The 27934-nt window shown below is 46.9% G+C and overlaps 1 protein-coding gene across 4 annotated transcripts; it reads left to right on the top strand.

The window, feature by feature from the left end:
- The first annotated feature begins 572 nt into the window (after nucleotides 1-572).
- Nucleotides 573-27282, top strand: ITPRIP (inositol 1,4,5-trisphosphate receptor interacting protein). 4 transcript variants are annotated; one of them, XM_026117512.2, is made up of 3 exons: nucleotides 573-986; nucleotides 6138-6244; nucleotides 21037-27282. In XM_026117512.2, exon 3 carries the CDS (start codon nucleotides 21050-21052, stop codon nucleotides 22697-22699), a length of 1650 nt encoding a protein of 549 aa, XP_025973297.2. In that variant the 5' UTR covers nucleotides 573-986; nucleotides 6138-6244; nucleotides 21037-21049; the 3' UTR covers nucleotides 22700-27282. The 4 variants fall into 4 exon arrangements, with proteins under 4 accessions (XP_025973297.2, XP_064370265.1, XP_025973298.2 ...); XM_064514195.1 differs by lacking the exon at nucleotides 573-986 and adding an exon at nucleotides 1045-1409; XM_026117513.2 differs by lacking the exon at nucleotides 573-986 and adding an exon at nucleotides 1426-1560.
- The last annotated feature ends 652 nt before the right edge of the window (nucleotides 27283-27934 follow it).

The following is a 27934-nucleotide window of genomic DNA, read 5'->3' as shown; positions in this document are numbered from 1 at the left end:
CTCTTTTAGCTTAGGTTACCGATATCTGCAGTCCTGGAGGAGAATTTAGTTTCTCTCCTGCTATGAAGTTCCCTGGGGAGATAAATAATGCGCTAAGACAGACCGAGTCCTGCAGCACACAAGTGGAGAGATTCCAGTATTGCTCTTGCTACACTATTCTTGTAGATTACTGCGTAATGAGAAAGGCGTGTACTAACACCCGGGTTGCCAATAAACTTGAATAAACTTGGTTCAGACACTAAGGAAATAATATCCATACAAACACATGTATGAATATAAACCTTTTGAAAAATATTGAAACTTACTTAGTTCAATAAGCACTTAAGGAAATTCAAAGGACGGACTAAAATAACAGTCCTGGTTATCACTTACAGACTAGATGGCTTTAGTGCAAAGCTACGCCACCCCATTTGCCTGGTGTCTTTTTGATATTGCAAAGTCTTAGAGCAACCTAACGTGCAAAATTCAAACATTGGACCTTTGGCTTTGTAGCACATCTACCACCTGAGCTTAAAACACGGAAACAGCAGCAGTGGAGAATGTGCAACGGGCCATACCAGTGTTAAACGTATGACAGTTGCCACAATGCTGCGAAAACAGGAAGAGTGCAGTAAAGGGTTACGGTTCCTCTAAGGCAGATCAGTGTTACTACGATGTTCCTCAGATGTGTTTCCCTTAAGCTTCTTTGTGGAACTGACAGTTGTTTAGCAAACTTATTTCTCGGATAGAGTTTTAAGAAGAGGCATTTTAATCATTGAATGAGGGCAGTTTTGGAAACCAGTTTATTTTAATCCATCACTGTGGCCTTTCTTTATCACCGGAAAATGATAAAGTCACGCTGTGCCTCAATTCCCCACCCGTAAAATGAAACTAATGTCACCTCTCTGCCTCGAAAGTTGCTGGGCAGATTCACCAGTTCCCTCTTGTGCCGGCTTTGAAAGGGAAAATGCCTCGGCGTCCCTGGGATCTCCTGCTCGTTTGATCTGGTAAGAGTCAGAAACAAGGTTAACTCTGTAAACCGCTTTCCTGGCCCCGGGCAGGACCACCCGGAGGTCGGGATACCTCCCAGGAGCGGAATGGCCGCCTTTGCTGTCCTTCCTCGAGCCCCTCGCTGCAAAACCGCCCGCGAAGCTAACGGGGGAGCGGGGGAGGCTCAGACAAGCCGCTTGCCGAGGGACGGGCCGCCGCTCTGCCGCGGCGGGGCTGAAAGAGGAAAAAACAATCGGAAAAAAAAAAAAAAAGGCAGAAAGGAAACCCAAGCCGCTCCGGACGGGCTGGGCGGGCTCGGCTGCACTTCCCCGCGGGCAGAGCCGCCGCCGCGCCGCGGGCAGAGCCGCCCAGCCGGGGCAGGAGGCCGGCAGGGCTCCCGGCAGCGGCCCCGGCCCCGCGGAGCGGAGCGGGCGGCGTCGGTAAGCGGCGGGGCGCGGGGCGGGCGCGGCGCGGCGCGGCCGGGCCGGGAAGGGCGCTGGCTGCCGCCGCAGCCCGCGGTGGGAGGGCTGTGCCGGGGCTGCTGCCGCTCGCTGGGGAGCAAAACTGCGGGAGTCGGTGCGGCTGCTGCTGGTGAGTTTTTGCAACAGGTCGTGTTGGCGCGGCCCTTCTCCGGTGCTTTCCCTGAGGTAGAGCCGCCCGCTAATGCGCGTTTTGTGCCCTAGCCGTGCATGTGGAGCTAGACTCGATGGGTATTCAGGCATCGTGGAGGATCACGCCCCTAAGGCAGACCTCTGCGCCCGCCAAAGTTCCTGCAGGCCGCAGAGATCTTTCAGCTTCTCCTGTCCTGGCAGCCCGGCAGGAACCGAGTGCAAGGAGGAGAAAACAGCCTGTTTTCCAGCGGCCCTGGGAGCCGCAGTAGGACAGTCTGTAGCGCCCTGACTGGAGCACGTTTGAACCTCTGCAGCATCAAGTCACGCTGAATAGAGTCCCAGGAGCCACCACTTTTTGCTGGTTTTGTGGCTCTGACTAGTGTTACTCTATCCACCTTCATAGACTTCTGCTTTTTAAACCTACTGGTCCCACTCTTTCTTAGCATACTTGAGAGGTGTTTCTTCAGTCCTTGAGGAAAACCATGACATTGGAAACAGAAATAGAAACTTAAAATTAACTATAGAAATAGAAACTTAAACCTCATTTTCAGCACAATAGACACTTCACGCTGCTCCCACATGGGAAATACATGTATTGAGTGTGATTGCCACAGATGTGCAGAGAGGTGAATTGATTTGTGAAAGGTCAGAGAGCTGGAATCAGTTCTGGGGTCAGCCCTGCGGGGTTCTTGGCTCCTAGCCAGCAGATCACATTTTTTTTGAGTGAACAGGGTGTGCAAAACCTAGTGGTTTGTGTTTTCAGCAGTGGTTTCTGTAAGGAGGAATCAACCTGTGCACACTGAAGAAGTTCTACCTGTTTAACAACAGCTCAAGCGGTTGCTTCTCCCCACCTAACTGTCTCTGTCTTTTTGTTGCTTCGAGCATTACAATATGTTAAGATCAGCCTTGGCTTCATCCAGGTCAGACTAAGTTGCCCTGGTCGCAGACTGAAGTAGTTTGCTCTTCCTGAGTGATTGTTTGGGGCCCTCTGACAATTAGGACCAGCGAAACTGCGTGTTACGGTCCCATGTCAGGTTCTGCTGATTCTCTCCATGGCAGTAAGAGCTCCTGGGTGCCTTTGTAACGCTGAGGTCTCTGAGGTATGTCTGCGCTTGCAACCGTAGTTACATGGCAATGAGTAACAGAGGGAAGAAATCTGACCTACAGAAATGTAACGCTAGTGTTCAGTCAGCTAATCTAACTAATTTATGAGTTTGTTTTTTAAGGAAAAACTTTATGGTTTTCATTACAGCAGCTCTGGGTTTTTCAATTGCCTACCTTCTGACTGTTATTTTAGTATCTTGGAGCTTGCCTATAAATAAATTTTTGCAACTAGAGCAATAGCAGGAAACACGCTTATTGGATTATGTCATAGCTCACTAATTATTTAGCTGATAACTTAAATCAGTTCCCTGAGTGCAACGAGTGCACCAGCAAAAGGGGTGGTTTATTTTTTCCGGTTTCTACTGCCCTCTCCTGACACACCTGCATCCCCTCTAAAACAACACTCCTGGCAAAACATAGGCATAAAATTCAGCCTCCATCAACAAGGAGAACATTAAGAAGCAGTTGTTCTGGGGAACACTGATCCACCTGAAATCCGTTAGGAATCTGAATGAGTGTCCCAGCAACATACTGTACTCCTGCGCTCTCAGCTCTGTAGAATTGTCCGTAGCAATGGTGCAGTGTCGGAGGGATCTGAGGAAAGGCTGCTGGGTTGTTCCTCCAGATCCCCTTTAAAACAGACTGTTGGACGGGCCAGCTCTTTCTCTCCTATGTGTCATTATAATCCATTTACACTGGGAAGCAGGGAGTTTGCTGCCAGACAGCATACTTTCCATCAGAACATTTAATTAGCGGGTGGTACAGAGAGTTAGAGGCTGTGGTCTTCAGGCTGGAGAGAGGGAGGGAGAGCGGCCAGGGCGCGTGCTGGGTGGCATTGCTGCGCGCAAGGCCATGAATTCCACGTTTAGCAGGGATGTTGGCTCAGCTGTGTAAGCAAAGCCTTCTGCCCATTCACTCGTCAGCACAGGAAATAGGAAGGGAGGCAGGTAGCCAAGATTAGAAGGAAAGCTAGTCCAGGGGTGCAGCTGGGAAGCCTTCTGCCCCCCGCCCTGCCCCGAGTGTTTTGGTTTCCATGCACACATGGACAACTCTAAGTTGACCGAGCCATCCTTGCTGTGCTAAACACAAGTCTGCCTCAGAGCTGCGTTCTTCTGGCCAGTGGTTTGGCAAAACAAACAGGTCCTATTGCCGTGTCCTGAAGACCAAAGTAGCTGCTGAGCTTTGTTGGAGCAAGGGCATGTTTGATTTCTGGCGTGGAGAAAAGGCTGTCATATAGGGCTGACCCAACCCAAAATCTGTGCCATATGCCTTGGACTGCCTCTGAGTGCGGAGGAGCTGTTTTTTGCCGGCATGTGAGGATGCAGAGCAGGTAGACCCTCTATCAACTGGGACCTTAAACCATCCTCCACTGTTCCAGTTGGGATCTCTTCCACATCCATAAAGAAATAGTAATAGAGGGAGACCCTGGCTGCACTGCTGAGATTTAAAAATTATTTTAACAAGTGAGAACACAGAATCACAGAATGGCTGAGGTTGGAAGTGACCTCTGCAGATCATCCAGTAGAGACCTTCTGCTCAAGCAGGGTCACCTAGAGCCCATTGCACAGGATTGCATCCAGGTGGGTTTTGAATATCTCCAGAGGAGGAGACTCCACCACCTCTCTGGGCAACCTGTTCCAGTGCTCTGTCACCCTCACAGTAAAGAAGTTCCTCCTCATGTTTAGACAGAAGTTCCTGTGTTTCAGTTTGTGCCCGTTGCCTCTCATCCTGTCACTGGGCACCACTGAAAAGAGTCCAGCCCCATCCTCTTTACATTCTCCCTTCAGATACTTAAACACATTGATAAGATCCCCTCTGTCTTCTCTTCTCCAGGCTGAAGAGTCCCAGCAATCTCAGCCTTTCCTCATAAGAGAGATGCTCCAGTCCCTTCATCATCTTAGTAGCCCTCCACTGGACTCTCTCTAGTAGCTCCATGTCTCTCTTGTATTGGGGAGCCCAGAACTGGACACAGTACTCCAGATGCGGCCTCACCAGGGCTGATTAGAGGGAGAGGATCACCTCCCTCAACCTGCTGGCAGTGCTCTTCCTAATGCAACCCAGCATATCACTTGGCCTTCTTGGCCACAAGGGCACATTGCTGGCTCATGGTCAACTTGTCCACCAGGACAAGGCCCCTTAGCACAAGTTCCCTGCTCTTCTCCCTGTATGACAGCTCAGCTCTTCTTCAGCTCCTTTCCTCTGACCAGAAGTGTCTGCTGTAACTTACTGGCCTTGAGCCACCACAGGGCCAGTCTTTGCAGACCCTGAGGGCTGACAGACATCCACTGGGGTACTACAGCATGGATCCAGCCTTTCTGGGATTGGGGTGCATTGCTCCCATGCTCCATGAGTGGCTGCCTGTGCTGCTTCTTATAGTGACATGCTGCTCCCAAGGCACTAGAAGATCAGGGCAGAGATCTCCTATTTGGGCCAATTTGTCAATTTAGCCTCACAGCTGAAGAAGGAAATGGTGAAGTGAGACTGCATGTGCTGTCTGGTCAGAGCAGGTATGTGGGAGGAGGGAGGTTTGATCAATCGCCTCCCCAAGGGCTGCCAAATTGAAGTGATCTTGATTCCCATGAAGGCAGACAGGAGAACAAGGACACATTGACCTAATACCGAGTCCTCAAAGGACCCTGCTACAAAGTTGATCTCAGCCTGCAGAAGGGCTATTCCTGATTTCTTTAGGCTTTGGATCAAGACTGTAGGAGGGTTTGAAGTCACTGTGATCACAGCTAGCTCTGAGGGTGGTAGACTCCTCTTCTGCAACCCACTGTGCATAGCTGTGTAACTGTTTTGTTTATCTGCACACAACTAATTTATCTGGCCAATCAACTTCTGTTCAGAGGAATTAACGTTGTTTCCTGTTTCATCTAGTATTTCTTAAGTTCACTTCCCTTCTAAAATAGGTAGTTTATCTTTTTTGGTTCTGCATTTCACATCTCCCCTTATGCCTTTAGACTTATTTCCTGCCTCTTCTCCTGTGTTTTCTGTTTCTCTCATTAGCTCTCTAAACCAAGCTCCCCTAGCAAGCATTTCTACCTTGTGAGCTCCTTCGAGCAGCTAGACACCCTCCCTGAGGCAAGGTAATCCCAGACAACCGTCCCAGCCCTTACACATACACTGCTGCTAATTTGGCCCTAATCTATTTTTAAGAGAGAGGGCTGGTGGCTGAGGATGGAGTCTGAGGAGGGAGTTCCTCATTTGTTGATCTCTCTGCTATGCTGACAGACCTGTGGTGTGACTTGCACATTTTCTCACGAGAGAAGCTGTTTTAACTCTTCCATGATCACTTCAAAGACATTTTTTTCTGGCCTCTTGAGTTTCTGTGATCATTTTATTAAGTAAGGGAGTGATTTAATCTCTATTTTAATCAATCCCTAATTTAGATAACTGCATTATGCACTCATCTTCTGCCTGAACTTCCTCACTCCTTCTCTTTGTGTTTTGCAGACTTCCTGGCTGTACTTCAGTGGTGGGTGACTGAATTTAGTCTTCTCTGCATCACACGGATAATAGTAATGTGACGTTTAATGAGTACCTGTGAAGTGCTGTAGCAGGTAAGTGCTCCAGCGATCATTCGCCTTTCCATGATTTGGAAAGCCTCTCCAAGGGCTCTCACTAGGAGATCTTGAGCCTTGCAGCAGAAATGCCGGAAGGCAAGTGGCATGGTTCATGTATTAGTAACCTTTGTGTTGTTCCTGGCAGCAAAGGGTCAGACAGCACTTGCGAAGCCCACCCCATGTAGCAATACTGAGAAGGTTTAATTTGGAAATGGCTTCAGTTTGGAAGTTTGAGGTTAAAAGCTTCCCTGTTCTGGCGTTCAGTCTAGAATTGCTCTGTGTGGTACCATTGGGGGTGAGCACAGAAGAGGGTGGAACAAACAGGTCTAAGCTTTGCTGACTGCAGCTGCTGCTGCATTTACCGTCATGCAGGAGACCTTGCCAAAGGTATCTTACCCAGACCGAGAGAGCACTAGACCCCCCTTTTCCAGATGTCGGGGAGATCTGACTCCTGGAAGTGCCTGGACTAGTAAGGGGTGACAGCAGAGGCAAGAGCTCTGCCAGAATAGCAGCTTTTACAAGTCAGCAATGTGTAGGGTTTTAATGGTCCGGATTAAGTTTGTACCAGAAACCCTGGGAAACCCACTGAAAGCAGAGCTGTCTGGTGAACCCCAGACCTTTGGCAATGCTGCACCACAAGTGCATGACAGCAGGCTCGTGGGTAGTGGTGGTAGAGAGGGAAGAAATGGAGCTGGTGGTAGAGGGAGCTGGCAGAGCAGCACTCCTGGTTGCTAGAATGTCTTCCTGCAGCTCTGAGTACCTGCTCTTTCATGTATTTCATGTGGTTTTTCTTTTTTTTTCTTTTTTTTTTGGGGGGGGGTATTTATTCTGGATCTGCTCCTGTGCTGTGTGGTGTCTGTCCCCTTCTTCCCCTCCCAGTTGGTTCAAATGGCTGCTCTGCTCTAGCAAAGCTCTGCTCCAAAGCACTCCCTGGCATGCTCTTCTAACCTGCCCAGATCAAAGCTGTGAGAGCTGGCCCCTTGCCATCCTCCTATGTGTAGATGAGGCACTCTGTCTTTCACCCACCATCTTTCGTTATTATCCCTCTTCTAGAGGCAGGTTTTTCTGGCTGATCCAGCACATTATTTGTATCATTGATATTTGCCTCAGGGCAGAGGTGCTTTTTCAGCATATACAGTGTAACCATCTGATGCGCCCCACTGCAATGCATGTGGCTTGGAAAAACCAACTTCATTTGGCAAGGTTGAGGGCCACAGAAGCCAACCATTTCAGAATTTAAGCCCGATTAGGCACAGTCTCTGATTCATATGGTTATTTCAGTTGCCTGGCAAATAAAAGCATACTGTTCTTTCCCTTTCAAAACTATGGTGTAGAGCACGTAGAGAAGGTTCTTGCACCCAAACGAAGTGACATGTGCTAGCTGTAAGACGTTAGCTGAACGAGCTGTGTAACCAGCTGCATCTTTCCCTGGGTTGCCCTACGGGATGGTGGTGCCATCGCTTGAAAATATACAGTTTGTAGACAAAAGCAAATGAAAACAGTGACAATCAGCCCCTCCTGGCCAGAGACCGTTGCTTTCAGTTCTTCAGAATCGCAGAAGATTTGGTGGTGCTTGGCGAGTACCTGATGAGGAGTGGGAGCAAAAAGTTCCCACACTGCCTGTAGGGAAGGAAGCAGCTCCCTAAGAAAAAATGCCATGCGTATGTGCCAGAACCTCATCAGGGTTTATACCTCTCTTCGGAAAAAGCACATGCAGTGATTAGGAGAAATTCCTACAGGGAAAGGCAGCTAAGCACTAGTCTAGACTGTGTTGTGAAGCAGAGATGGCGTTTTGCTGAAAGCTTTTCAGAACAAAGTAGACAAAAATTTGCCAGAAACCATCCAGGCAGCATAGGCCCTGCCTGTAGGCGGTGAGAGAGACTGTGTTGCTTCTTGAGAGCTAGTTTTTATGTTCCTGTCAAATGTTAATATAGACCAGAGATGGAGCTAAGGAGATGTTCTCAAGCCTCCTGTGAAACTTAATGTTTACAATATAGTGCTTACCAGAGGGGTTTATATTTGTGTATGTATCTGCATCCAAATATATATTTATTGTTTTGTAGAGCAAATGTTTACCTCCCAAATCACTAACTCTTGACTGCCACCGGTTTCAGGTGACTTCACTGGAATTTTCTGCAGTACAACTACATCTGAAGCTGCAGTTTGCAATACATTCATAACAATTAAAGACATTTATCCCTTTGCAAAGGCTGGTAGGGGCAAGGATGAGCTAGGTCTCTACTTTCTGGGTAGCTGAAATCAATCAGCAAGCCTTCCCCAGGCATGAGAAGACAATAATATGGGTATTCACCCCAGCTGCAAATCTCTGCAACACATGGTGACATAAATTATCTGGCACTGTAGATGATTTAAGGATGTAGGGCTTTACTGCAGGCCTACCTAGAGAGTTGGTTATGCTCAGTCTAAGTATCAAGGCCACCCTCTTCTGCAGCCAAAGTGGAAGGCAGTCTGAAGGCCGTGGCTGAAGTCCATCCAACTTTCTTGTTGAGCTATAGGTACTTCACACTTGGAATGAGCGCCGGTTGCAAATTTGAATGCAGAAGGAGTTGTGGGAGGAAGTGTTGACTGAGAGGGGTATGTCTGCATCATAAGTCGTCCAGGACATGTTCTTAGCTCAGCCTTGCATTTGCTGCTATACTAGAAGCTTTCAGACGGCCACATGGAGCTTTAAGCTGTCATTGCTTCTAAGCTAAGCTCTTTGACTGCTCTAGCAAAGGGGATTTTTGTGCCCATGAGCAGGGGCCCCACAGCTATGACTCACAGTTCCCATTGCGCTGTAAATTAGCCTTCAAGTGTGGCAAAGAGGCTGTCCCTTGGCTCTCAAACAAAGCCTTCCTTTGTTGTGCGTATGTTTTAAAGGAAGCATGCATTTGTGTTCCCCACACACATGTCCCAAATGAAAACCACGTGGCTTCACAGCCGTCACATGTGTGTTCAGTACTTTTGCTACAACAGTGAATATTGCATCAATTTTATCCCGTGAAAGTTTTTTCAGAGCTGTTCTTTCCCAGCATTCAATTTACAAACTGTTCAGGGAAAGGAAGAGCTTAACGATGGCTTCTTTTGTTGGGATTGAGCAAAGAACACATGAAAATTATTATATACCTCATGGGTGCATGTAGCAATAGGCTGGTTTCTGAGTCACACCCTAGAGTGAAAATGCCTCCAATACTAAAAGAATGAGCTTCATGGAAATATTGTATGGAAGTGGGATAGTTTGTTTACTTGTATGGCTTTTTTTTTCTCCTCTGGCTTGTATCGATTCAAACTACTTTTAAAAACCAGGGTTAGCCAGCAGTACTCTGCAGCCAACATATTTGTGCGTGCATGTGTCTCTTGGCAGTTTTTAGGTTTATGACTAGTAAGCCAAGAATGGGCTTACTGCTTCTGAAAGCATTCATGTTATTTCTTCTGTTCATTTGTAGAGTCATCAGGTAGTGAAATAAGAGAGCCTGGTTCTTCCTGTAGATGCTGTGTGTAATGTGGAGTGACTTTGCCAAGATAAGGGCAGTTATCCTAGTGACAGCAGAGGAAGCAGGACATTGCCCTAGGAGTGCACTTTCTTGTTCTCTCTCTCTCCACACCCTCTACCCATCCCTGCAGCATTTTCAGAGTCTGTTTTTTGCTTTACTGGGGAACTACAGCATTTTTTATATAAAAGCTAGGATTTCAGGCAATGGAATAAAGCATTGCTTTTCATTTTTGTGGTGCTGTTTTTGCTATAATAGCCAACTTTTTAATACTGCTCCTCCCTAACTGCTTGAATACCAACAGCTGTAACTAGTTATCAAAACAATCGTCCAGTATCATACAAACCACTGATCCCATCCAAGGTTTTTGAGCCCTGTTTAACTAGATACATGGGCCTGCAGGTCCCCTGACATAGCTGTGCTACTTTGTCACTGATTCAAGACTATGATGGAGTAGAAGATTACGAATCAATCAAATTCCCAGCCCACAATGACAATTTCTTTTTGCTGTGTTTTGGTTCAGCATCTCAGTATGGAAGTATGTGGCAACTCAAGGCTTTCTACTGTCTGTAATACATAAATGCGCATTGTTAATGGCTGAAATGAGATCTTGTAGTTTCACATGTAAAACATAATCATTTTACGGGTCACATCTGAGCTATGCCAATATCCACATATGCTTTTCCAAGATGTGCTGGAATGGTGTATCCCTACTGGGAAACCAGCTTTCTAATGACGTTTCCTCCAACCCTTTGAATACTGAAGCATTCATTTCAATGGATGTACAATATACAGTTAAGCTGGATGGGCAGGTATACAGAGAATATGCTTTGATTAACCTTAGGATGGGCAGAGACAGAGTAACCACTGGCTGATTTAACTGCACTGGTTAGATTTTTCTCCAAGAGAAAGTTAATTCTCTTTTGAGTTAATTCTCTTTTGAGAATTAACTGGGGAGAAGGAGAGTAGATTTAAAGAAGCATCTTGGCAACCGAACCCTTTTTTATATTCTTACCTCCCCCCCTACTTCCCTTTCTGTGAGGTGACTGTCTGTTTCAGATCAAAGAGCCACAGCTGCGTACATGTGCAAAGGGAGAAGCTGTGTGCCTGAGAGTGCAACAGTCAGAGCTGGTCCCCGTGTGAGCCGGAGAGCATGTGTGCTGTGACATTGCTCCATACATTGCAGTTGATATTATCAGGCTTTCAGTAAAGCAGTGGGGGGTTATTGTCATCTGTGTCCATCAGCACTGATGAAAGGTTACACAAGGGAATGACCAGCTATCGTCCTAGCACCTGTCCCATTTGGTTATAGGAACTGGTGAGATTGGTGAGCCAACTCTTTTTTTTTTTTTGGTGGGATTTTCTTTTTCCTCCTAAAAACACAAAAGTTCAGTCTACTCCAATTGTTCTCCTCACAATTAAAAGGCAGAATTTATTTGGCTTGAAAAGCCAAGCTGTTCCTGGCTGGGATCCTACCACAACAGCTAAGTATGTGGGTGGGAGCCACATACACAGACTTCCTACCTCTCCCCTCATGCCTCCCTCACAGCCAGCAGCATGTTTCAGTTTGTAAAAACCCTTCTTAGCCAGAGCAGGGGGGACCCGAGGCATTGCACAGCATCATTCAGGATGCTGAGAAGCATACTCACCACACTAAGAGCTTTGTCTTATGGTCTCCATGTACATCCCCTCTTGTGCCAGCCTTAACAAGAAACAGTGAGTGATTCAGGCATATGACCAGGTTTTGCACTTATTTAACAGCTATTACACCCATCCTTGACAGTGGCTTCTAGCTTCTGGAGCAGGAAGGGGAGACCAGAATCATGTTCTTGTCAGTGGCGTGCAAGAAATGGTGACTTAGAAATATCCAGATAAGCCCTCCAACTCAGTGATGAAACTGAAAATCTAACAGGTACCACATCTCTTTGGGTTTTGGAAAAGAGCCCTAGAAGACAAATAACTCCTTTTATGTCACAATAAGAAAACCTTTTCTTCTGTCTAGGCCTTGGGGGCAGGGGGAAGAGAGACCATGGGCTTTTTGGGGAACATCTTAAAAATGGATCTGTATGCAGAGAAGGCTGAGGCAGGAGCAGAAGGGAGGGTCTGGAAATAACTGAAGTCCTACTGCAAAGAGGAAGAAAAACAGTCTGTCCTACTCTTACCCACAGTGGTCACTGGCAAGTTAGGTGTTCAAATTGCAGCAAGGAAGATTTGACTAGGCATGAGGAAAAGCTTCCAAATGAAAAAGACAGTGAACGACTGGAAGACATGAGGGAAGCTCCCTGTCCTTTCCAGAATAAATCAGACACTCATCTGCTTGGAGTGACAGTGGCAAAATCAGTCTTCGCCTGGAGCTTTGGAAGTCCTTCCTGTGGGGTGTCCTGGAGACCGCAATGTATCCGCTCTGTTGGACCTGGGACTGCGTGGTAGCATCTGCCTCCTGAACAAAGTCTGTGCTGCTCATGTGCTTATCCGCCCCTAGTCTGCCTATGTATGGGAAGGGAGGTCTACCTAGTCCTGTACACAGGATGAGCATCAACATGTCCATGGAAATACCTGATCTGGTGACCTCGGGAAGAAAATATTGCTTCCAAATGTCCGCAGCAGACCTGCTGAGCAGGATGTCTGACGCAGACCATGCGACTGACCCTGCTGGCACTAAAACAGGCCTGAGACAGGATGTTCGCAGATGTTACAAAGGCTAATATGTTCTCAATCAAATGGCAAAACAATAGTTATCAGGCAAGTGGCCTTGTCCAACTGCTGGCCTATGGCCATGTATCTAATCTGGGGTGGGGCTTCCTAGGCATGTTCTGGAAAGCAATAGCTCTCATCTGTCCCTGTTAAGTATTGCGTGGTGAGCTAAGGAAGTGTGCCGTTTTGAAGCAGGAGTAATAGGACTGGAGCTGTAAGGCACTTATAAAGTCTCTAAGGGCATGTGGTCCTGAGGCCCAATCCCTTGCTCTGCCCTACCCGCCTTGTGTAATCCCAAGCAAGTTACCCCCACTAGCTGGCTCATTCTTTTTTAAATGTGGTTCTGGTACCAGTCTCAGCATCCAGGCCTCTACACCTCATGCACTGGTGTATTTGGTCCTTTCCACTGATGGCTTTGGTAGAGAGTCAAAGACAGAGCTTCATCCCATCAACCCATGCAGAACCAACTCTAACTGTGCTGGCAACTGAAATTTGGTACTTCATAGCACTAATTTCATGTTCAGAAAGGCAAATCAGAGCATGAGTTGTAGCTGCTGTAGCTGGTACTTTCTGTCCCCTGTAAGTAGCTCATCCCATGAATCTCCTGCATGCTGCCTCAAGCTTAATTCAAATTCTTAGGGTGTGAAAACACATCACAAGTTGGTGCTGCTAAGGCTGTGTGTCGTGTTTTATGACTCCTAATTTTTCTGGCTGGTCTCTCTGTGCTGCAGCTGACTGCATGCTCAAGAGATGGGAGAGCAGGAGCCTTTTTGCAACTGCCCTGCCCTGCTTGTTGGCGTGCTGCATTGGGTGCTGCCAAAGCAATGCTTAAGAGCTGGTGATGGAGTAGGAAGTTGGAGATCTTGATTGCCCTGTATGGTTCTGGGGACATGTTCTTACTGTAGCAGTGGGGTCTTCATCCTGAGATTAAAAACCAGACACAACCACATGTGCTAATGGATATGCGGCTGGGTGGAAAGGGTAGACTGGCTTAATAAACTCTTAATCACTTTGGGGTGTGTTTCAACATGTGGGCTCTGCATGTTCACCTCAGCTACGGGGGCCCTGCAGCCCCCCTGAGGGTCCAGTGCCATGCCAGCCTGACCTGGTGCCGTGGCTCCACTTCTCTGACTCGGATGAGCCTAGAAACTCTTGTTTTGAGATGTAGCTCTTCTGCATGACATGCAGCTGGTTCAACTGGCAGCTTCCATCCCACCAGGGTGTTGGGAGCAAACACAATGCTAACCTGGAAAGAGATCTCAGTCAGTTCTCGTCTGAAGTTCTTCACCAGAATGGCACTTCTCCCCCTCCCTTACCCCGGAAAATGCTTCTTCGGTAATACTGGTCTCAAGATCAAGACAGGCTCGACTGAAGTCCTTCCAGAACCAATTTCTCAAGGCCTTTGGAAACGCAGGTCAAAACTGGAGAGCGGAATATTGACCTGAAAGCAGCCAAGTGATGAGGGCAGCAGCTTCAGGGGCTGGGAAGGAGAGCAAAGTTTAAATTACTGTACTCCCTCCTGAAATTGGAGGAGAGGCTCGAACGCCAGTTCCCCTCATCCCACATAAATGATCAGACTCTCAGGGCATAGATGTGTGCTGTTTTTAGATGTGTGCATTTAAAATTAAAACCTGAAAGATTTCTGGTTCTTCTCAGTGCAAAAGAGGCAAAATCTGATCAAGCACACTCCCAGCAGCTAGTGGCAGAGACAAGTCTTATATCTTTTATCTTTGTGGTGGTACCTTAGTCTTTTTCCATGGACCTCCATCCAGTGCATACCTATACCTGAAGCTTTATATGTAGCAGCTGGAAGGAAAACCACCCTTGCTATCTGTCCTGAGCCAGCAAAGGCTTTTTGATTGTTTTCTAAATGTCAATGAGGAGATGGAGGTAGAAGAGCAGTGTCAGTGGTGCAGGGTTGGCTAATTTAAGTGCATCTTTCCAAGCTTGTGTCTGGAACAATAATACAGACACGATCTCTTTACAATTCCCATTTCTCTTTCAATGTATATGTCTCTTACTATTCAGAACCTGTAGTCCCCAGTAAGAGGAGACTTTACTTCTCTCTGCCACAGCCTGGCAAATCTCTGAATACCTGCAGAGACGGCAATGATATATGCAAACTGGAGAAGGCAGTAGTGTATTACAAAGGCTTTTGAGCAAGCTGAAAAGCTGGCATTCTTTTTATATTAAAGCTGTTTAATTTGTGTTTTGATTGGATCTTCCTAAATGCAGTGTAAGTGTTTCCAGAGCATACGCTTGAAGGCTAAAAGGCTGTTTGAAGAATCATGGGGCTCCCAGAAGCTCAGTGATTAGGGAATAGGGTTGGGCTGGGCTAGGCTGAGCCCCAAATCCCTCGGTTTGAAATTCATGTCTTCCCACCAAGAGAGGCCCGAGTGCAGTTTAGTGGCTGTTCTGGGCTATTAATCTCTCCAGTCAAAACAAGCGGGAGAGCCCATTCCAGACCTCAAAGACCTTCCTAAAAAGACTCTGAGAAACCATATTGGTTCCTATGAAGTTCTGGTTTCAAAAACTTGGCAGCTTTCAATGAGAAAAGCTCTCAACCAGCTGTAGTTATTATCATCTCTTCGTATCACCTCTTTTTTGCAGCCTACCAAGCTGAAACACAATGAGGCAGCCACCTATTCATTGCCTTTTGTGTTACCCAAATTGCAGGAAGTAACTGAGTATGTCACAAATGAGGTCTTGGCGTATTTCAGTGCATCACTGAACCACATTCAGTGGCTTGGTTTTTTCTAATTTAAGAATTGAAGCATCAACTTGCTCTTATCTGGTTTACTGCTGAACATCAGCCATAGCATATTTTGCTTCCCATGATTCAAAATTTAAACAGGGGGGAAAATAGATGTATGAGAAGCTCCTGGGGAAAGAAAGGAGCCATTAATGAAAGGGAAATATTCTCCCATGTCTTCAGAGAAGATGGAGGGTTATCTGGGCTCAGGGCACAACAGCTTAGCTACCAGCTTACGGGGAGGCAACTTTTCAGGCTGCAGTTCCAATCTCTTCCATTTCCTTTGTCGAGACCCAGCCAGCAAAAGGGTCTGAAGCTGCTGCGGAAAAAGATCTGAGAAACACTTGAGAATCAGAAATCAAAAGCTGAGGTATCTTAGGTAGAAGGGGCAGGACATTATTTTGGCTTTGAGCATTGTCATCTCTACAAAGGACCTTGACGCTCATCAGGAGACACCCTACAGCAGGGAGGCTGGTGGGAAGGGGGAGACTGCACACTCCCACAGGATGTGTAGCTGCCCTCGAATCAGCCTGCACAAACATCTCATAAGAGGAGGAGAGCTCAGTGATGCTCCCTGGCAAAGAGGAGAGGTTCAAGGCACAAGCTGAAGGCAAAGCTGAGCTCTATCCCCGTGAGACATAAAACACCACTAAGCAAAACCACTTGCTATAGTGTGCACCACAGGCACTAACTGTCATTAGGAGCTGACTATAGTCAGGAAGCAGTGCAATGGCTATTTTTATTTTGTCTTATAATAGTCTTTGCCTGTATTTTTCCTTCAGGCCATATGCTCAGGGACCCGAGTAGCCGAGGTAATACAGTGACAGTTACTGTAGAGATGCAGGGTCTGGGAGAGCTGGTGTGCAGAGCTCAGCTCCAGTTGTTAGGGTTAGGGGGCTGCATTTATGCTGGTGAGGAACCACAGCTCTGCTTTTGCTCCAATGCCCAGGGACTCAGTGTGGCAAGTGGGTCAGATCTTGTCCAAGTGACCATGCTCCAGAGCTCCAGCCCGTTTCCCTTCCAGCCTGGCCATGGCTGGCACTGCCTGCATGCAGCAAGTGTGAAGAGTCCTTTCCCAAGGCAGTTTTGAGGCAAGCCTCTCTGGGCATACTCCCCCCTTTATTTTTATGATGTGAACGTACGGGAATTTAGCCCGCTCTTCTGAGCAGAAGGCATCCTGGCTCCATGCAGAGACTGCTCTCTCAGCCGTTGCTTGACCTTAGCCAAACCGCTTCCTGCCTGTGCTAAGGCTTATGTGAATTTAGTGTACTGCTTCCCTTTCCTTGCAACATGCTAAATATAACCATGCTACAGGCAAGAAGGTTAACCAAACATTACTGAATCACGCAGCAAAGCGTTTTCTGAATAGCTAGTGTGCGAAGTGGTCTCCTTGTGCATGTGTCATCGTGACGCCCTCCTGAAGTGCATAATCACAGTATCTTTTTCCCCCTCTTCTCAGAGGTCCCTCTATCATACAGGGCCTGTGCTGGACCTGCTGAAGGGCTGAACAGGATCATGTAGCCAAGAGGCTGCTTTAGGCTTGAAAGGATGAGGCCTACCTTGCCTGGGAGCTGAGCATTGAAAGCTGCAGCTGCACTTGGTAAAGCCTTTGAACATGCAAAGTGCTGTAGGATGCTAGTGATAATTGTTTCTAATTGGGCAGCAGAGCTATCAGCTGCTTTTATCTCTCTGTGCCCTCACTCGCCAGATGGAGAGCAGGGAGGGCACCTGCCCCCTCACTTCTCAAGGTTATTTAGAGTGATATTTAACCTTAAAATCTATGAAGCATTCAGACACTGAGGTAGTGAGTACCACAGAAATGCCCAGGAGGAAACTAATTATTCTGGTGTCAGAGGCGGGTTTGAACAAACCATGTCACGTGTTCGGCAGTGTGCAGAAAACTGAACTTTGCATAGCTACAGTCATTGAGCACCAGCTGCTCCGGGCAGGGGGAGAGACGGTCGGGCCCCACATACCACTTGCCCCTGGCCCTCCTCATTTCCCTGTGCCACTTTCTTCTGTCTTGCTGGTGCTTTCCTCACTTCGTGCTCTTGAGAGCCTGGGAGGTGAGATCTTCACTCTATCATCCAGAAAAAGCCCCATCAAGCAGGGCAAGAGCAGGCTCAGGGAAGATGGCCTGTCTGTAATGCCACAAGAACCAGTGTGCTAAGTTAGGGGAGATTTTTGGAGTCCTGGGACTGCCACAAGGGGGTCTGCCAAAAGTAGTTAGATGGAAGCCTGTTGCCAAGTCTACGCGTTGTCTGTGCTTTGAATCGAAAAAAATTAGCAGAGATGGAAAATTGGAAAAGGTCGAAGATTGCTTTGAGAACTTGCTGTATAAAACCTCGTATCTACATTGATGATGTGTGAAATATATATTTTTTTTAATGTTTGAAATGTAGCAAAATTTGTTGTATAGATAAAGCAGTGCTGCTTCTTTTTCTTAGTCTCTTGCTTGGAAACGTTTGGACTTTCTCCCTCTTCCCCACACAAAAGCTGTCTCAGCCAGGGCAGGCATAAATATTTTTATCAGCCTTAAATTGCTTGGGCTGAAGTTAAAAGCAAGTGAAAAGAGTGTCCTTTGTTATGGGAAGTGCTGGAAGCGTCCCTTGTTATGGGAAGACTGCCCTAGTAGGCAGTGCTACTGGTTTCACCTGTACTATTTAGTCTTTCCATACTAGCCAGGAAACCTGTGTCTGATGAGATGTGGGAACGCTCTGCCTACACCATCCTCGCAGCTGTCAAGGCCAGGCTGCTGACTTTGGTCACACAGCATCATTAACCTTAAGCCTTAACTGGGCTTAATGTTTGACTTCTTTAGCTACTATGGCTAACATGGTGTAGCTAAAAGAGTATACATTTTCTTCTGTGAACTAGCTACAGTAGTAAAAGGGCACTTCTGACCAGGATAACCTTCTTTGTATTAAGGCTGAAAACATATACTTCTCTTGCCAATTCATCCTCCTACCTGAAGATGTCCTCACTTCCAGTTCTCATTCTGACTCTCTGCCAGGGATTGATGCCAGTACAGGGGGCATTACAGCGGGAAGAGGTTGTGTACACGCTTGCTAACCTACTCTTGCAAAATCAGTTGGGATAGCCCAGATTGTCAGTGCAACCCAGAATGAATTCAGCTGCTCCAGCCAGTGATGGACTTGGGGATCGATTGCTGGCCTGAGCTCTTCTGCTATAGCAGAGCTTTGGGGCAGGTAACCTCTGGAAGTGGTGTGGCCGTGGGCAGCTGGGCATGGGAGAGTCTTGAAGGGTACAAGAAGATCCAAAGGAAGCTGGCTTCTTACAGCCTTACGCATTTAGGAAGTATTACGGTAACAGTAAAACATCATCTGCAGGGACAGAGGTCTAGCAGGGCAGAGTAGCGATGTCACCCTGGTCAAAACTGCAAGATGAAGCACCTGGCACCTGGCCATGTTATTTTTAACCTTGGAAAGCAGATGTGGTCTGCAAGAAAAGGAACTCACCAGCACTTCCTGCCCTGCCCTGCAAACTGATAAAGCTCTTTGCAATACAGGGTGATCCCAGTTTATTCTTAAACTGTGGTCAGGCATGGAACTCAGAGAATAACTGGAACACCCAACTTTGAGCATTAATTCAGCTTTAATTCATTACTTCATGACTTAAAGCATCAATTTAAGTGTGGAAAGGATGAGGAAGGCAGGCAAACATCTCCAGAGCAATGCTGGTGTAAGTGCACGCATCTGTGCATGTATATGGGATCTAAAAAAAGAGTTGTTAGTAAATTTTACGCAGGGAGGGGCACTTAACATTTTCCTGAGCATTGTGTGAGCTTTCTTGCTGCTTGGACAATGCATCTCAATCCTGTTCCCTTCCCTTGCTGTTCCAGTCCCAGCTCTCTCGTAAGCAAAAATAATTGCATGCCGAAGGATACAGTCCCCATATACAGTAAGTGCGCCCAGCAGAAATCTAGCTTCCTGCAATCAAAAGGCAGCAGTTTGTTATGCACTAATGATAACAAGGCCCACTTGAATGGATATATCTTCACTGCATACTCTCTTAAGGCACGAGTGAGATGATTGCCAGAGATGTTCTCATTCTTGTCCAGATGCTGGGACAGCAGGATTTCTGTGGCACCTAAGCAAGCTGGGCTCGGGCCAGGAAGTAGCTATTGTGGGGTAGGGAATGGCAGCCCTGAGCTCGCAGTGGGTGCAAGGTGCCTCACCATCTCTTGGCTCTCAGTGAAACAGTCTCATTCCCACAGCAGGGTGGATTGGTTTGTCAGGAATGAGATAATTATTTCTGGTCTAATTGATTAATTATTCTATCGATAGACTTTATTTCTGTAGCAGAAACTCTCTCAAACACCCTCTTGAGGCACACATGGGCTGAATTAAAATGTCCCAGCAGTGATAAGAAATCTGCTCTTCTCTAATCCTTCTAATCTCCCTGTGCTAGAACTGAGAGGAGATGTTGCTAGGAAGAAGGACTTCTCAGCACTAGGTGACATCCCCAGATTGTCCTGCCCTGAGCAGACATGTGGGATATTGATAGAGATGCCAGCCCTCAAGAAGCAAAAATGCCAGCTGGGAGGAAACAGCCCAGGCTTTAATCTGAGCACACTCTGACCCAAGCCTCTGGGAGGCTTCATCAGGGCCAGGTAAATGCACTGGTAAAGGGACTGTGCCCCAGAAAACTAGGAGTTAAATTCTGTCATAGTGAGCCCCAAGGCATGGAAAGCTTTATGAAGTGTGAAGTCTGAGCACCAGAGCCAGTAACCACACAAAGCAATCCCAAAACAGCATGGTATTCCCAGTCATGCCAAGAGCCAGTGAAAGGGGTGACATATGGGATGTGCGTGCAGGCAAGCAGAGTGACAGCAGGACCCCCGATGCATTTCACAACAACGCTGAGGTCACCTCAGATAGGAGCAGGCTGGCTCAGAGCACAGCTGTGAAGGGGGTGCGTGGAGGAGATTACTTAGATCAAAGCAGTGGTGTTTACTAATGTCTTCCACAGATAAATAGCCAAGTAAGCACCAAAAATAAACAGCCTGATGCTTTTAAAACTATTGGGTTAAAAGCAACCCTTTCCAGTTTAGCAGTCTTTCTGGCTCTGCCCTTTTTCCAGGGTCCACAGTCATGAGGCATTGTAGGAGCTGGGAAGGATATGCCACAGCATGATCCTGACGCTGCTGTAATGCAGGAAGAGCTTTGCCTGTATGGCCTGCCAAGAAGCACAAAACAATGCAGGCTTGTTCCCACGTAGGTGCCCGTAACCAGCACTGTCAATGAAGATTGCCCTGATCGAAGGTAGCTATGTGGGTCCCCTGACAGGCTGCACATAGGTGATCAAGATAGCCCTGCTTATGCCATTGCCATGTCTGCTTTAATGCAACTTTAGTCTCATGTTGAGAGAAAGCAGTGGTCATCACCAGCTCTGTTTTTTTAGATCTGGGGATATCTTCTTTTTTTTTCCTTGCTGTCCAGTGAACTTTCAAGGAGGGAAGAAGGATGTGCCTTCCCACAGTACCCCAACAGCATCACATGACTGTAGCAAATACCTTCACAGTTCTTTTGGTTTTAGAAGTTAATTTGGCAATAAGAGAAGGAAACTTTCACCCTCACCATCCGCAGAGATGATCTGATGTCAACAACTCCTCTATTTTCACTCCATGCCTGTCTGATACAGACTTTTTGGGAATATTGGCTGAAAACTGACAGACACAGCCCAGGGCTTAGGAGCTTCCAGATTCAGGCATGCTTTTCAGGGTTAGAAAGGTGGCTGAAGTTTTTATTTAAGTGGGAAGTTTTTTCATTTTTCTTCTTGATGGAATATACCCCAGGTCATGGGTCATTTTCCCTTTCTTTCTCTTTCAGGGAAGGAACTGCCATGCCTGTGAGAATCTTCCAGGTGTGCCTAGTGGTGATTACAGCTATCGTCAACCACCCACTCCTCTTCCCTAAAGAGAATGGCACCGTCCCTGAGAACACGGAAGAAATCATCCGGAAGATGAAGGAGCGAGAGGAGAGCCTTCGATTGGAGCAGTTGCGCTTGGAGCAGGAAATGGCAGGGCAGGAAGCTGGGCAGAAGGCTCTGGGAAAGGCTGCAAAGGTAGTGGAGGAAAGCAAAGAGGAAAAGGTCCCATGGGATATGTGGAATGCCGTTTCCATGGTCATATTCCTGCTGATTGAGCTCTGGAGGCAGGATTTCCAAGAAGGGAATTGGCAGGACACAGGAAGTGAAGAGGATGACATAGCTGTCCTGGGGAAAGCATTTAAAGGAGTAGTCTTCCCTGACAAGGCCATCTTGGCCAGCTTCTATGAGAAGCGCATCCTGAGTACCACTGGAGACATGGAGAGGATGCGGGAGATGGTGGAAGGCTTTGCAGATGACTTGCTGGAGGCCTTGAGGAGTGTTTGTAACCGGGATGCTGACATGGAAGTGGAAGACTGCATGGGTGTGGGGAGCATGTATGAGAATTGGAGAGTGCGTAAACCTTTCGTCTGTGATCTGATAGTGCCTTTTGCCCCTCCAGAGCCATACTGTTTCCGGTCCCAGACCTGGTGCTCTGGCAATTCTTTTCCCCCAGATAAACAAGGTTATGGCACTATCAAGGTCTGCAGGGCAGATGAAGATGTGGCAGGCTGCATCTGTGACAAGACTAAACTGGGGGAAGATATGTTGTGTCTCCTCCATAGCCAAGTCAATAATACCAGGCCCAGCAGTGAGATGGAAGACCTTCTGTGCTTCAAAAATACTCACTATTTGGATGCAGATCGAGTCATGAAGTGGTTCCAGATAGCGGTCACCAAGGCCTGGAGCAGAATCTCCCACAAGTATGAATTCGACCTTTCCTTCAGCCTGCTGGACTCCCCAGGGGCCCTGAAGATAAAATTTAGGTCAGGGAAATCAATTGCCTTCAACCTCACCCCTGTGGTACAGTACGAGAACTCTGATGTTTACTTCATCTCTCACTTCCCTTGGAGTGGCCTGGCAGCAGACCTGCCCTCCAGCACTCACTGGTTTCTCACCTTCGCAGTATATGAGAGGAGGTTCATCCAGTTGGTCTCCAAAAGGCTGCCTGCCAATGCCTGCCATGTCAGCTGCCTTCAGATCCTCTCCTTCCTCCATGGGAAGCAGTGCAGCCTCACAGGTCCAAGCGGACTCACCAACTACCACCTGAAGACAGTGCTGCTGCATCTGCTGCAGGCGCGTCCCTGTCAGGACTGGGCCCCGGAGAAGTTGGAGGCCCGTCTGCAAGACATGCTCAAATTCCTGGAGAAATGCTTGCATGAAAAGAAACTCTACCACTTCTTCATTGGCAATGGGAAGGTACCAGCAGAGCTGGGTTTCCCCATCATATTCCAGAGGGCTGAGCCTCTCAACCTTTTCCGTCCCTTTGTGTTACACAGGGATGTTTACAGGAAAACAGTGGACACGTTCCACGAGATGCTCAGGAACACATCTGCACTAATAAATGAGTACACAGTGCACATTCCCCTTGCACATGCAAACGGGATCCATAAAGCATCCCTTTAACCAAAGCCAGCAGGAAAACATTGTTCCTTTAACTACAAATCAATAGGGCAGCTTTTTGAAGCCTCGTGGAGGCAACTGATTTTGCCAGTAGAGCTTGTTGTCTGCAGCTGAAGCTGTCCTGGGCCGTGGTTTCTGCAGTATGGGAGAGGGGAATGGGTAGGGAAGGGAGAAACTGGAAGACATGGTGTAAAAATGTATCTCTGCTCCACTAGTGTGCTGGCTGGGTTTTATGCAGCTAAGAATATATTTTTCTATTTTGCCTCAGTCATGACACAGTGGTATTGAGCAACCAGTATGACTAATTTATTCAGATGCCTGCAATGCAAACAGTGGAGGCCAAAAACGTCATTTCCTTTGGAACTGGGAGATAAGAAAGGGGTGGAGGAATCAAAGAAAGGATTTTGGGATCGCAGGAGCCCATCTGCTTGCAAACAGCAGGAGCTCTGCGGCTCTGTGACAAAGCGCAACATGAAACTCAGTGCTGGTGTGGGAAGGAGGGTCACTACTGAGGTCCCATGTGCAGATCTCAACCGGAGATCTTTAAATCAACTACAGTTCTTTAATCGCAAGGGAACTGCAGTTGTAGAAAAGCCTGCTTGATAGGACTTGCAGCAGTAGTTTTAAGAGCTTGTCCTGTCCTTCAAAACACGCCCGTCCTGCACCCTGCACATTTCTTCTCCATGGGGGAGGGGAAACACAGCAGAGCAGGCAGTCTGTTTCTTCAGACCATTTCATCTGAGTCTTTCATTTCGTTCATGGTATTATGGCTAGTGGGATTTGTTCTTGGCTGTTTTCCATGGCCACCTTAGATAAAAGAGTGAAACACTCTTGTTGGCTTTTTGGTTTATTTGTTTGTTTTTCCCTATCCCTGGGTAGCAAGTCTGAGAACCAGCAAAGACAGAAATGACAGCTACAGGGTTTCGCTTTACTTTAACAAAAGAGGAAACTTTCCCAAATTGTCCTGTAAGGAGCCCAATCACAGCGGTTTGGTAGCAAGAGGAAAGAATCACAATGCGAATGAGCTTATGACTCTCCCAGCATGGCTTTAATGAGGTCAGAGCCAGCAAGATGGCTCTAACTGGGGAGGAGGGGATGAAAGAGGTACACACATAGCACAGCTTAGAAACACTATCTCTACAGCTGCCTTGTGGTCTGTCTGTCATGCCTTCTGCTCCTGGGTACCCAGGCAAAAGCTGGCTGGCTGCCTCCGTGTAGAATTTCCTCCATCCTTCATAACACTGCTGCTCCAATGAAGTTTGCTGTCGGGAGCCACAGCTAGTGGTCCATAATTTGCTGAGACCAGAGTACAATGGGGAAATGACAGTTTCTGATTGCAAGACAGGGAGAATCTCGGGGTATATGCTAAAAAACCCAGTGCAGAAATCCCCGAGGCAGAGGTGGCTGAATTCCCTCAGGAAGCGGCATGTTACTGTGGTGCCAAGGGGCTACTGAGCCCCAGCAAGGTGGCCTGGTGGGAGGAGAGGGCCCAGTAGCTCATGTCCTTTGTGTGCTTTGTGCAGGATTCAAACCAGGGTGTCTATGCAGCTCTGCCTTTTGGAAGTCCCCTGAGGCATGGCCTCCTGTGCTAAGGGTCCCTTACCTACAATGTTCTTAGACTAGGATTTCCTGCAATGTTCCTGCACTAGACTTCTCTGAATGCTGTTTACAAGTGGACAGTAGTTCTATATCACCGTCGGGGTGATATTACCACGTGCCACAGCTCCACAGGTCCCTCTTAATCAGTCCTCTCTACCACATGCATCAGAGGGGAGATTTAATCCCTTATCACTGCTAGGGACACAATATAGCAAGAGGCTCATTATCCAGCCTGTTGATGAGCAAACTTTCCATAGAAGTTTCCTCTCTACCCTGTTCCTGGTACAAACCATTTGACCACCTCACTGAGGTCTGCTCTTGTCTGTCTCTCCACCAGCAAGGGACATTTTATGCACAAAGGCAGAGGAAGCTGTAACTCCTGTTTCCACACTTGGTTGATAAGAAAAGCACTGGTGGCAACAGGGAACTGTTTGCTTGAAGCTGCAGATCCCCTTGGCTTTTATCATCACAGCTACAGGGTGATTAAATAATATTTCTGAGCAGAAAATGAGAAATAGGAAAGCAAAATGAGAGATGAGGCTGCTGGCTCATCCCACTAGGAAACTGTCTTGGATCATCAGCCCAGTGCTTGCTTCAGCATCCTTGGCAATCTCTGCCTGGGAGACTGCCAGGGCTGGCAGAGCAACAGACCAGGCCTAATTGCTAACGCTAACCAGAAAGCCCCTGGCTTTCATCAGCACAACCAAGCAAGCCTTCCTCAGCAGGAAAGGGGGCAGGAGCAATTTCAAGGGACACAACAAGCAGGTAGTGACAAGTAGAGGTGCAGGAACAGCGGGTGAATACTGGAGCCTGAAGGCTACTTTGGAAGCTGAATAGGATCTTTGCAAACTCAAGCGATTTGCATTCCTACCTGCTCAGGTTTTACTCTCCAGCTTTGCACGAGCTGCCTGCAGACAGGTCATGCTAAAGCAGTTGTAGTCTGAGTTGCTTCTAAATGTGTTCTTAGTGCAGCCAGGGAGAAATGAAAAATTCTCTGCCATTTCCTGTCAGGAGTCTAAATTTAGCCTGTCCAAAGAACAGAAACAAATTCATGACCCAGGTCTCTCAGGAAATGACACTCAGGGTTGAAAAATAACTTTTATATAAGATAGAGCAGGGGAGGATGCGAAGAAAAGGCTATTTAACAGAATAATCTAACTTCCCTCTTAAAATGTCAGAACAAAGCTGTGTAACACCAGTCCTGTGGGTTTGTAAACATGCCTAAACTTGACTTTACACAACTCCAGGCACTGCTGCTTAGACTGAAAGGGAAACTAAACTGAAAAGTAGATTGAATCTTTTGTTTTTCATTTTCTGTATTTGTGTGCATGTTTTCTCTTAAACCCAAACTGATCCTGAAACCCAGATTGACACCATGTTCCCATGGTGTTTGGCTGAACCCAAACTGGAGCTGAACCAAGGAATTTATGGATTTGACTCCCCAGAAAGCAAATTGCTTGGCTTAATTTGCCTACATGCAATATGTTTACTTTGCCCTGAGCGTCTTTTAAGAGATTTGTTCTGTGCATTCCGGCTGTAATGGAACCCACTCAAATCTCTCTGGTCGGGGAGAAGTGCTCTGTGCTAATAAGCTGTGCTCCAGTAAACTTCAGGGCTTTGTAAGTCATATACCCAGAGGTATATACTTGCCACATCTGGGGACATGTGGGTACACAGCATTTCTCTGATCAGATCTCTGCTGTGCTACAAGGAGGCCATGATGTGAAGAGCATCATTCCTTTCAGTGTCTTGTCCCTCCTGTAGTAAATCTTACCACCAAGTACCAGCCCTGCTAGTAACAGACCACACACACATTTCATAGAAGAGGTCTGTAAGACAGTTCAGCTCCATCACTGATTCAGCACCGCATTCACTGTCAGCAAATGAAAATGTCCTAAGACTTTTTAGTGGTGGCCGTGTTTAGTTCTGCCTTGACTGGAGTCTTGCTGGGTGTTCACTGGAAGCAGCTTCGAAGGGCAGGGGTGGAGGTGGGTTTTGTGGTTTAAAGTGGGTAACATTCTTTTAAAACCGAACAGTGCATGACACATGAGTGACAAACATACAACATCTCTTTGGTAACGTCCTGATTACCGTGAGAGATCCTAAGGAAGAGCTATCTGCCTTACCCAGACCCTTTTCTTGTGTCTCAGAACTGCTCTTACTATTTGTTAACCAGATGTACTCCTACAGCCTTCTGCTGGTTTCAGCCACTCTCTCCACCCTCAACTTGTGGTTTTAATATTTTATTACAGGTTCTTTGGAAGCAGTGGAATTAGTGGTGGGTTGATAGCAGCCACTGATCTACAACATAGCCTGAGGAGCCATTCAGCTTTAGGAAATGTCTTGGTCTAAGGTTATTATTACTATACAGGAGCTGACTGTCATCTAAGAGGAGTTGCGGGGAGTTCACTCTTTAGTACGTGCCAGCTGCCGGATATGGCTTCTCTCTCTGGGCTGTTCTGCATACAGTAGTTATGGGGAATATAAAGATGTATTTTAGTAAAGGAATCCAAAACCTTGTCCAGCATTCAAGCAGCAGGATTTGGTGATCATTCACCAGACAATTTTTAATGCAGAGTCTTTGCAACTTTCTCTGTGGTGAAGAAATGAGAATTTACCCACCTTTAACAGCTTGGCTGCTGATCACTGAGGGGTTAGTTCTTCTCATAGGACTCTACATGGTATATATCCCTATTTTTTACTTTTTTTTAGACTTTTTTTTTGTAACATTAGCTCAAAAGCAAGACTAGTGTGAAGAGCTGTCTTGGCAACACAGTTGAGATGGGGAATAACATCAAAACCCTCCAAACCAAGTTCTTCCTTCCTTGATTCTAGAAAGTACAGAAAATATTACATTTGAAAGCTACACAGATACATGATGCTGTACTCAAACCGCTGCTCTTATAGCAGGACACTGTTAAATTTGTATAGATTTTTCTCATGCAGCTGTATTTATAATAAAGGTGGTCTTTACAAAATCTAAAGAAGCGTAAAGTTTATTTTATTTCTAGTCTGCCCAAAAAATTTTCTGAGGGAGCAGAAGGATGGAGTTGGGATATGCCAGGTGGGAGCCTTGCTCTGTAAGTCCAAAAGCAAGATTCCCTGTGATGCATAGACAGCATATAGAAATTGTTCCAGAATAAGATGCAGTGTGCAAAGTGGAACAGCTATTCTAGAATAATGCCAGGGATATCAGACTTACCAAGAATATGAATCCACAGGAATTCAAAATAATTATTCTGGGTATCTCTGTGCAAAAAATGCCCTTTTATGGCAGGCCACAAATACTGCTGATAGGTGTTGCCCTTCTTGGCTGAATCAGATCTCCTGAATTTCCAGTTCTGCTAGAAAAATTCTTTTTACCTGATTGTTTTACAGGTATGCACAGCCAAGCTCCAGTAATCCCCCCACTTACTCAGCCTCCTGCTCAGCTCATTCTCTGATGTTTTAAGGGAACGGCCCCTCCTTGTTAATATTCTGATGTGCTCTGGAAAGAAATCCAAAGCTATTTATAAATTCGTATGATAAAAAACTCTGTTTCCTTGGTGACATCTCTCCCAGCCCCACAAAATGCTCTTTGCACCTTTAATTAGTGACTCTGCCTTCCAGTGATCGCTGGGAATGAATCAGCATTGAACA

The sequence above is a fragment of the Dromaius novaehollandiae genome, chromosome 6, assembly GCF_036370855.1.
Source record: "Dromaius novaehollandiae isolate bDroNov1 chromosome 6, bDroNov1.hap1, whole genome shotgun sequence".
Classification (NCBI taxonomy): domain Eukaryota; kingdom Metazoa; phylum Chordata; class Aves; order Casuariiformes; family Dromaiidae; genus Dromaius; species Dromaius novaehollandiae.
Note: the sequence above shows the minus strand (reverse complement) of the source record. Positions and strands in the feature narration are given on the sequence as shown.